Below are 11,231 nucleotides of genomic sequence, written 5' to 3'. Positions count from 1 at the left end.
GTTAGATACTCTTTTAATCGGTTTCATTTCAGTACATAAATTTCATATTATTTGTATAAAAGTGGCAAAATATAAAATTCGTGATTACAATATGGTTTTTATAAATTAAGTTAGTTCCAAACTTGACGTCTTCCAAGAACAAATCTAACTGGTACACATTTACCTGAAAGATACTTAGAATTTTATATCGGTTGCGTTAATATTTTGTTATTAATGATACCAGACACTGTACATTTTTTCAATTTAGTTACATAAACTTTATATTATTTGTACAAACGTAAGAAAACAAAATAATCTTAAGAATTTAATCGATAGTACATATTTTTACAATATGTTTCCCAAATTTTCAGTCAGAAGTATTTGAACGAAACAAGTTTCGGGATTTGGAGTTACTTGAAATTTCATATTACTGTACTAATTTAGTATTGATTTTATATTGTGATATTAACAATAATTCTCTAGAAGCTCTACTAAGAAAGGGTAATGTTTCAGTGGTAGAAAGGTGTTTAACTAAGACCACAGAACTTTTCATAATAAACGCACTCAGATAAATGAACAGTGAACATAATCTATGAAAATTAGTAGTTATGCAAGAAATTTTTCTATCGGTATACTACTTTCTCCAACATCCAACAATGTTACAATAGAAGAGAGATAGTATTCAACTACAACTACTTTCCACTATAAACACTTAAAAAAAAAAAAAATGAACTATAAACCAATTGACATTACACTCATCAACTGCTTAATTGAAAACGCATTGTTATGATTCCAGAGCGATTCTCGCGACAGCATTATCTTACAAGCTGTTGCTCCCAGTTTCTTCCAAGCGAACTTACACAAGCACATCTTCCATGCGTCCTCCTACTCAACCCTTGTATACATACGCGTGTGCATCTTGACTCCTGCACGCACGCACACACATGTGTCTACAGTTGCATCTTATGGTCGGGTTATACGTCATATTACGGGTAGATAAGTGATAGAGTGGCACATGTGGCCTGCCAGCCCTCTATGCTTACATTATACATACTATGCCCGCTCTCGGCCACGCTTTTTTGTCCAGGCACCTGTCAACTCCGTTCGTACCATAGTCACCGCATGTGTACGACTGCCATTAAAATAAATATACTGGAAAAAGGATTTCGATCGTACACCCCATACGGATGCAATAACAGAAAGAGAGAATGAAACGGAGAAGAAAGGTATCTTAACGAACGTTTAATCGGTGCACAGGGAAACGTGTAGCGTGTTGCAATTTAAGAAAATTTACTTCCATTATTAGTGGACGAAACCAAATTCTCACAAAGTTGCGCCGCGAGTTACAAATGCTACTTGTATTTATAAATTTTCTGTACGCTTCGGTGGAATTGGTTTCTCTGAAAATCATAAGCGACGTGTCGACCGAAAATGATGGACTATATTTGAGAAATATATATTTAGGACGAGGGTGTTTCTCGAACGATGGAGCGGTTAATTTGTGTTTGGAGTTGTGACGGTGTGGGTATAGTAGACAGAACGTATTGGAAATAGTGCGGGACGCATCACGCATGTACGTGTCGGTGTTCAGCATTCGGTCAAGCGACGTAAAAATAGAAAGACGTGCGCTCTGCATGTGACTTCGTATAATTAGGTACCGAACCCGAGCCGTCGTGTTGTATATCCCATACGTTAGAAAGCAAGAGTATTAGAGAGTCTAACACAGGGGACCAACGATTCTTTTTCTGTAAACGCACTGACAAATCGGTTATGAAATATTATATAATCGCTGACGGAACGTAATATGGAATTATACGACATGTTCGTACGATTTATTGCATTTTTAATCAAAGTTTCACTTAGTAAAAATATTTCGATTCTCATGTACACTAATATATACAAAAATTAGATAATATAAAAGATAGAACTTTTATAGCGTTTTAACACGGTTCAAAATTTACAAATATTAGCATTAACCGTAAGTAGTATTTAAATCGAAATTGTACGTCTCGTTCCTCATAGAGAATGAGTGCATTTTTAATGAGTAGCTTGCACTTGTATTGAGTTCAGTTTCTTTTTCGACTATGGGAAAGTGTTGTATACGACCACTGCTCCAAGCGATTGTTAAACAAGTTACTGGGGATGAGCTGTCACACTTTTGGTAGAAATTCATACAATTCGGAACTTCTCCGGAAAATCCTTTTATCAAGCAACCTGGTTTAATGTCGACTATTCGCGACATGTTACCTACTTTGGTTTTAATTAATGCGATCCAAGGACTGTCCTAATTAAGTATAAAAATTATTATTAGAATATGTTAATCAAGATTTTAGACCTTATTGATTTGGAATTGAGAGAAACTATACTTGAAAAAGTATGGCAAGATATCTTCCGGTAGGATCCCACTCCATTGCAACTACTTTTCCACCAACCGGAACATAATCATTGTCCGATGAAAAACTGACTCTTGTCAAATCTATTAGGGGTACAGCTAATTTTGTGTCGTCAACAGACCCTTTTTTGACATCAAATATATTTTCTTGCAATGGTAAGGAAAAGACTGTTGCAGAATCTTCGGTTGATGTAAACAATAGAGTCAAATTTGGGCCAAAACATGCAGCTGCTACACGACCATTAGGTACTGTCCATTTATCAGCATGCCATAATGTTGTTACTCCAGTATTCCAAACTCTATATGCAACAAATAATATATTAATTAATAGAATGTCATTTAGAATAAAAAAATTAATACAAAGAAAGATCACTGTACCTGAATATATTTCTGCATGTAGCAACAAACAGTTGAGATCCACAAGGAGACCAACGTGTAAAACACAAGCCACCACCTCCTACTCGCCTTAGTGGAACACCTTCCCTTTTAGAAGTGTTCCAAATAATCATATTTGCATCTGCTGGTGAACAAGATACCAACAAGTCACCCTGCGGATGCCATGTAACACTTGTAACGGGTGCATGATTCCTTTGCTTTAGTAATACTGCGTGACTAAGAGAATTGCTGGCTGCACCTAATTCTATCGTCCAAATTAAGACACCTGTGTGACACGCTACTGCTAATTCCTTGCCAGCAAATGGTCTCCAGCTTATGCAACAAACTGATTTTTGAGCACTGTGTCTTAGTATTGGTACTACCGGTACTCCTTGAGAAAAGATACGAATGCGATCATCTCGCGTAACTACCGCTAGTCGTGCACAATGTGGATGCCAAGAGAGACATCTGATCTATAAAGTAATGTTAGACACGAATCGTATATTGCATAAAAACTGTCAACTTAATTGTACCAATTTCTTACAAAAGATGAATCCCAATCCGCCGTTTGAACAACATCTGCAACTGACCCTGATCCAGTAGTAGGTAAGATTTCTCTTTGATATATTCCTTTATCCATTAAATCTAATAACCATTTAAGTCTGAAATTAAAAATGTAATATTATCTTCTACGAGCAATTAAAAAGCAGATAACAGTAATATCATTATTGAAACCTTGTCGCTATCCAATGTATAGCTGTTGTAACCTCCTCAGGATCTGTGGATGCAGCAAGGCAAATAGCTTCAGCTAGCCCCTTTTCCCTCCATACACTGACAATTTTTTTAAAGATACTATCATGAACTGGTAGAAACATATCACCGGAACAAATAGTGCGTGCAGTTTCACGTGTAGCAAGAGTATCTGGGGCAATTGAAACCTCTGGATACTGACGCAGGTATTTGGCAAAAGGCTGTAATTCATCCTGCATATCTTCATAATCACAGTAATGCACAATATTGCATATAAATCCAACAGCGGTTGATTCATCGAAAGAAGGAGAATCGAAATCGTGTAACGACATTTTCACCATTTTCGTCCGTTTTGTACGTACTTTACTTATTTAACCTAGAAAGACAAATTATATTAAAATTTTTTTATATGTCGAGGCACACATAAAATAATAAGTTCACGCGTTGACAATATCATTACAAAGAAAGAGTGCAGTAATTAGAACAAATATCGCTTCGAAAAAGTGCTTTAACATTTCTATACAAAAGAAGGTTATCTTCGTACCTTGTTCAACTGAAGCCGGATAAAATGGCGCGTAACAGTTTACATCGGTCGTCATAGCAACAACCAACCGCGGTCCAATAATCGTTGAGCGTTTACGCATGCGGCAACTGATCGCCATTCGAAATATTTAAATGGCAAAGAAAAATTTCGAGCCAAATTAAACGACTACAAGCTCACATGACATTCCATGTTAATGCATTCACGTTATACGGTTTGATATAAATGACCTGTGGAGGCACATTTTAACCAACGTTTCACGTTTACAAAACACGACAAGAAACCTGACGTGCAATGAGACGCGTCGAAGATGACAGAGGTTTAAAGTAGGGGAGCAGCTAGTGTAGGGTGGGGACCTGAAGGGAGGGGTGAGGTGGGGACAGCAGTGTGCGGTCGCTATTCGTGCGGCGCGGATTACGTATTCGAGTTGTCTTCTGCTACGGGCAGGCCTCGATCGTCGGGAGTTTCGTTCCAAAGCTTTTTCTCTCTGAAAGACTACGGGACAAATTTGTCGGAAAACAGTCGATAAGATGCTACCGCGAAGGTGTGGCGAGATCTGTCGCGATTGACATGATTTCGGTGGAGCTTTCGTCCTAGAAAGTCGGCCGAGATCGTTGGGAAGACGAGGGACAAAAGGGAGGAGGACCAGCTCGGTCTTCACGAGAGATGGGCAAGAAGGGTTTTAAACGGAAAACCCGATGGAGAACTCTCAGCATTGGTGGTGAGTGTTTGCTTGACAATCGAATTCGTTACTGAACATGTGAACATCGTTTCCCGGCCATGCCTTCGGAACCCTTTAAATACATCCCACAGTCGTATATTTCGACTAGTCCATTGATCTGTTACAAAAAAGAAGTGTTCTCACCACGACACATTTGTAAACGTGTTATCGCAGAACGCAATTCTGTTAAAAATTTCCATTTTGTCGACTGCTGGTTATTGAGCGTGCGTGATCAATTTGCTACGTAATACGCGTAACGCGAGTGTCTTTTAACGATGAAAAACGTATAAGGACACCTTCGATGGTCTTAACATTCCGTGTACTCCGTGTCATATTTTCCCGGCGACTATAAGACAAAAAAAAAATGCCTTCTCGTCACAATAAACAAGAGCACGGGACTATTATCCCACAAATGAACGTGCTTCCACAGTGGCCGTTTCATCCGGTGATAGCGCGTAATATTACGAACGAAATTGACCGTTCTGTCCGGGACTGAGCTGTTTCCCAGCCGAGCATCGATCCGTACACCCTCCATGACTTTCCTCCGTTGTAACGTGCCTGACTAGCTAGAGCAAATGCTCTACACGCGACCTTATGTACCGTCAAGCTGATTCTCATAGAAAGTCTCCCTCTCGCTCTCTCTGTGTCTCTCCGGTCGTCGAAGGTGTATCACCGTCGTCGATGACCCCTTACAATATACGCTGCTTCCATCTATACACGGCACCGTGACATATCTAGTGTAAACTCGAACGCAAAATCTGCACGCTTCATCTCGTAGGTCCGCGTGTTCTCTTATAACCTCGTCTCGAGGTATTTCCGGGGTGGTTTTCGTTTGCCGTCGCGGAAGTTTGAAACGATGCAACCCTGAGGATAGGCTAATTGTTCTATCTTTAGAGGGTTTGGCCTGCAAAGGTCGCGTTCCAGGATACAGAAATTCATTTTGATAAAAAGTACACTGGCGTGAGTAACAAGAGCCACAGAGGATGTAAAATAGAGAAACGCATCACGCGTGTCCAAGGAACTCAGTTTGATTAGTATCAGGTTGGTGCACGTAAAACGTCGTTTCCATTTCAATAACACTTTAAATACATCCAATTCTTTGAAATATCTCAATCGAAGTAGTTTTCATTCATTTGTTTACACTTTTTTCAAATGATTAACTCTTTATAACATTATTACTTATGTTTGATAGCTCTTGTTGCTTAGAAAAACGTAAATCTGAGAACATGTCAGGGGAATGAGAACGATGCGATATTTTATGTATATTCTAATGCTAATTTTTTGCATCGTTGTAATTGATGCACAAGGTTTTGTGTTGCATTGCAAATAGATCGTTTTTAATCTACGTTTTGGTGAAGGTTGCTTTTTTGTCAATTGTAATTACATTTTTTCAATTTGAACATAATATATTTTTATTGTGGTTGTTATGCTGAGCTTCGAGAGGTTATTATGAATAGATCCTGCACCATTGAATAATGATCATCATTTTTTAATTTTTAATCTCTGTTAAACAATAAATCATCATAGAACTAACGATTTTTTGAAAGCTTTGTTCGGTACAATTTAACACTTTTGTAGCATTAATATCCAAATTTGAATTCACGAAGGAGAATCACAAAAAAAGGTTCAGACAACAAATTGAAAATACATTTCTTTAGAAAATTAACGTATTCACGTAGCGACAAATTTTTTTCTTTGATACTGTGATAATTGACACACAAAGTATTGTTTCGTTTACGTTATGCAGAAGAATTCAAGCTTCAGAAAAACGATTTTCGATGTAGACCAACGTGATAGATTATTAATTTATTGTAGGCAAATAAATTACGTGAATTGTAAGAACACGTGGTGTCTTTCAGAATTCATCATGCGAATAAATACATGTCATCGTGACCGACAAATAAATACTTGTTTTTGTGATACGTGGTTTACATGGAATTTCAAAAAGAATTAAACGCTACACGTGTTCTATAAAGTAAATTAAATCGCCCACCGTAATTTGAAATCTATTTCAACATCTTGCGTTAAGCACGTGTGCGTTCGTAAATGTACCATATCATTTCCCGAACATCAGAATTACAAAATCGTGACGCTGATTAATTTGTTCTGTATATAACCCAGTCCGTTTATTTATTTCGATACTGGGTTTCATATCCACGGTCAACGTTGAATGACGCGGACACACGCGTGAACATGCTAGGTTAGAGCGTTAACAACGTACATACTCGACGAGACAACAATTGCCAAATGTAACAGCGTCGTATTTCATAATGTTATTGTAGACGCTTTTATAGCTCGTCCTCTTTATCTCGTATTTTCTCAAAGTCTCGTATTTACGTTATTTAGATCAGTGCTTGTCGGACTATCTCGCGTTATCTATACAAGAATTTTAAGAGGTTTGTGGTTCGAGTGTCTAGGATCCCATTCTTATGAAATAAATTCCACGAATTTATAAACTGTAAACATATTCGTGCTGTTTAAAAGTTGATTTCCACTATCTATGTGGTAGCAGTGGTCCCACGAGGTATCGCGTGTCAAACTACAGTCACTTAACACTGGATGTTCTTTCGAATGATCTTGAAAACTCGACCATATGTAACGGGTTTAACGACTACCTTTCGTGCATTGGAATATGACGCAGTAGTTCAGTAAGGAAAAGTAAGTTCTTCCTTGTGTTATAATTTCGTACGTTTTCCTGTTCGTCGTGAGTGAAATGGCACGTCGTGAATATTGTCTTGCGTGCTCGAGTGAATGGTAATTTTTATTTTTAAAACTGCAATATACCGGTTGAGTTGCGTAATAGATTTTTTCGCTCCTCGAGGCTAAAGAAATGAGTGCTTGTGTGTAAATAGTAATGAACTTTTGTACCTTGAGAAATCGGTTTCAGAAGAATATTCGAAAGCTTGTAATAATAACGGAATTCTTTGAATAAATTTTTTTTTTTTGTTTAAAACACTTTGTTTATATGATAATTGGACTTTATCTGGACTTTAACAAGGAACTTTATCTGCGCGATTATACATGGAAATTCGACACACACGCATTTTATTAATGTACATTTGTATTGCCCGTGCGAAAGCCATAAACTTAACGACAACTTTTTTCTAACGAATTGTTTTCTTTTTTCGGTTATCTTATTAAGTACGCAACTAAAATAATTACAAGGCAACTTACTACTCGTTGCGAACACGTGGTTTTCTTAACCTCGGCTATGCTTCGACGGAGGACCTGAATTTGGAATAAAACATTGAATTAATTGAATAATAAATATGAATAATAATAGAATTGATTAATAAAGCTTATCAAAGCTCTACAGATTGAGTTCATTTGATCAAGGAATTTTTGAAATAATGTAACATGAATCGATACATGACAATGGTAATAAAAAATACTTTTGTTTTTCCAAAAAGTTACTACACATAGACGGTATTCTTTCAGTTTCTTAGTTTCTCTCGAAAGAGATTTAAATAAATTTCCGTTGTATGTTTTTCTTATTAAAGGGTAATGCACTTCTATAATACTAATTAAAATATTTTCTCAAAAGTTGCGCCGTTCGCTATGTTATTGCGCAATTTTTTGCGATGCTTTAATATTCATTAGGACTTAAATAATTCGGTGTTGCTTCCGCGAAACGACTATTTTGTAATAGCCACTTTCTACTTGATAATTGACGGTTTAATTACTGAAACTAATTCTAAGAGGGAATCAAAAATGTATATTGTGGAACAGTTCATGCGTAAAAGAGGTGTACAGAAACCTTGAATTTCTGTATTTAAGTTCGCCCACAAGTGGATTAATTTATACTGTTTTCAAGTTTAAGTTTCGAAAAAAATACACAAATTTTTCAACGTGAAATTATTAGTACATTTGTTGTTTCGATACATACAGAGCGTAAACAACTTATTGTTAAAACTTCTTCTTGATATTTTCAGTTCCTTATAAGACATTCCATCGCGTCCACATAAAACAGACACCCTGTACAGAGTAGTCCGTAATAAGCAAAACCGCTAATCCAATCATTATGTAGTTAAGGGTACGAAGAAGCGTTCACGGCAACAGCTGAACGGTTTAATTTAATAAAATTGCTACATTATTATTAATATGTTGTACTATATAGGGTGGTGCATAAGAAACAGAACATTAAATTCAATCACACGAAAAAGCATTCGAAGTGAAAGCTAAATGATTTAATTTAATAAAATTGTTAAATCGTTATTAATACGTTATGCTTATACCTATATACGGTGGTCTATAAAAAGCATAACACCTAATGAAATCAATATCTAATTAAAGTCATCCAAAAAGCGTACAATGCGAAAGTCGAATGATTCAATCGAATAAAATTTTAAATGAAATTAACGTACCGATATACAGGGTAGTCCAAAAAATTCAACTTCTCGAGCAACGCGTGTGCCTCGTTAAAAAATTGGTAATATTTCGCAAAGTATCTATTTTTCGAGTATCGTCGACTCGTTGTTTCTATATCGATTTACTGTCGAAAAAAATATATCACGAGAATGGTAATCGATCCATTTTTGTTTCCTCTATTCATTTGTTTGTGGACAAACAGGAATCACGGTTCGTTTCGATTGCGTAATTTGCCCCCGTATAATGTTTCCATCGTTTTTTATGCAAAATCTATTCTCTAGAATCGGATATTTGTTTCATTTTCCAGACATCAGGTCTCCTTGTAAGTTGTATTTTGTTTGAATGGCTGTTTCAGTCCATTCTTGTCGACATTAGCGACAGTCTCGATCGCTGCCTCCCCAAAATGCGCGTTCGCCAGCAATCTGCCTTGACATTCACGGCCTTTTTCCGCGACACACTCATGTTGGGGAGGGGGTCAAAGATCCTCACGGAAAGAGAAGAGAAAGTGGGTGGAGAGGGACGAGAGGGAGCAATCAATAGGACCAGCCGTCGCGTCTCGATCGTCGTCGTGCTCGAACTTGGAAATGAATGCTACCATGAGAGTAGCGATGGGACCACGAATATCATACTGCGGTTCGATCCCGGACAGACGTCTCGAGAAATAATGGGAATGCTTCCGAAGAGAATCGAAACTTCGCGAGACAAGTATTATTGCTAAGTAAAAGTATATAATAATATTGATGTCGAACAGATTGAAAAGTGAAAGTCTTTTAGAATAGATAGATAGGTGTTGGTTGTTGACGATCGATAAGAGAAATGCGAGTAATAGTGTACGACTGTGCGAAAAGAGTTGTCAAGTTTTGTCAATACTCGATTTCGGGGACGTTGTTGCTCGAAGCTTGTAATTTCTGATATATTTAATATATTATTAATTATATAAGGTCTTGCAGTTTTTGAATGAAATTTTACATTGCAATCGGTGCCTAAGAGTTATTTATTTCAGATACGAATGATTTAAACAGGTATCGTGACAGTAGACAAACGTGTGAAATAAATTTTTATATATACCTTCTGATGGTATATTTGTCACCGTTCCAATTTCTTTTTAATGTTTGATATAATAAGTGATGCTTCGTTTTTATCATTAGCGGGAATATTTCAGTTTTCTGTGTGTGTAAAATTTCATTAAAAATGAAACAATCGCAATACAACTTTTGCTCCGTGAAGGAAGAGTGGAAGTAGAACGTTAGAACGTAGTCGGTGCACCAAGTAGTACGAGTCAATCGCTGAGATTCCTTATGGGTTCAGTCAGAACCACCATGAGCAAGTTTAGAAAGGATTATAAATCTTCATAACATTTCTGATAAAACTATTTATTTCCTTATCTATTCGGTTTAGCAAGTTGTACATTGTGTATAGTTTATCGAAACATAGTGATTGTAAATCTAGCTAAAAGACGTATGGTAATTTCATCATTAAGAATGAATGTATATGAAAAGAATTGAAAACATTAAGTTACTTTTATTATTCGTTATTTTCATATTTGTCCAAGTACTACTCTTTAAGAATTAATTCCACAAAGTGGGCGAAAATTGTCTTATGCTATTCTCGTTCTTAGGGGATCATTTCGATTAAGTCTAGGACAACTTCAATCAAGTTTATCTCCTGGGATCATTTAAGATCCCTGCATAAGTAAGGGTAATAACTCGGCAACTGATGAGTAAATTGTTTATAAATAAAATTTCTTAGATGTAAATTAGAATCTAATTCTAATAATTAAACTAAATTATTATGGTGGCTATATTATGGTTGGTGAAAGTATTTGTAAGAAATATGAAATCGGTGAATTTGTGTTCTGAATATATAAAATTAATTTTAACTGAACTTAGATTTTCATGTTTGTAGGGTAAATAATATTTTATTTATATATTCTATAATATTTTAAGTCGTAGGAAAAGATGCACTGTAATGTTCCACTACGTTAAAACATTATTTGCGCTCACTCCGCTTCAATATTTTAACAATGCTCACTCAATAGTTAAGAAACTGGTAAACCACTGTTGCTGATTATTTCGAAATAAAAATTTTTCTCTTAAAAGCACGAA

General features: G+C 36.3%; 2 protein-coding genes across 3 annotated transcripts in view; one reads left to right on the top strand and one right to left on the bottom strand.

Annotated features, from left to right (window-relative positions):
* Window positions 1-584: 584 nt before the first annotated feature.
* LOC143145040 (aladin) overlaps window positions 585-11,231 on the bottom strand; it is a 45,286-nt gene continuing 34,639 nt past the window's right edge. The window contains exons 1-6 of one of the 2 annotated variants that reach the window (XM_076308049.1): window positions 4,041-4,149; window positions 3,482-3,872; window positions 3,291-3,408; window positions 2,750-3,219; window positions 2,346-2,670; window positions 585-2,263 (exon numbers count right to left, since the gene is read on the bottom strand). In XM_076308049.1, the coding sequence (XP_076164164.1) occupies window positions 1,952-2,263; window positions 2,346-2,670; window positions 2,750-3,219; window positions 3,291-3,408; window positions 3,482-3,837 (1,581 nt within the window). In that variant the 5' untranslated portion in view covers window positions 3,838-3,872; window positions 4,041-4,149 and the 3' untranslated portion in view covers window positions 585-1,951. Of the gene's footprint in view, window positions 2,264-2,345; window positions 2,671-2,749; window positions 3,220-3,290; window positions 3,409-3,481; window positions 3,873-4,040; window positions 4,150-11,231 lie in introns of those variants that run through there. The other variant, XM_076308048.1, reaches the window with a different exon arrangement.
* LOC143145039 (uncharacterized) overlaps window positions 4,423-11,231 on the top strand; it is a 59,757-nt gene continuing 52,948 nt past the window's right edge. Inside the window, exon 1 of the mRNA XM_076308044.1 lies at window positions 4,423-4,758. Coding sequence (XP_076164159.1) covers window positions 4,704-4,758 — 55 coding nt within the window. The 5' untranslated portion in view covers window positions 4,423-4,703. The remainder of the gene's footprint in view (window positions 4,759-11,231) is intronic.

This window comes from Ptiloglossa arizonensis, chromosome 3 (assembly GCF_051014685.1).
Source record: "Ptiloglossa arizonensis isolate GNS036 chromosome 3, iyPtiAriz1_principal, whole genome shotgun sequence".
Lineage (NCBI taxonomy): Eukaryota > Metazoa > Arthropoda > Insecta > Hymenoptera > Colletidae > Ptiloglossa > Ptiloglossa arizonensis.
Note: the sequence above shows the minus strand (reverse complement) of the source record. Positions and strands in the feature narration are given on the sequence as shown.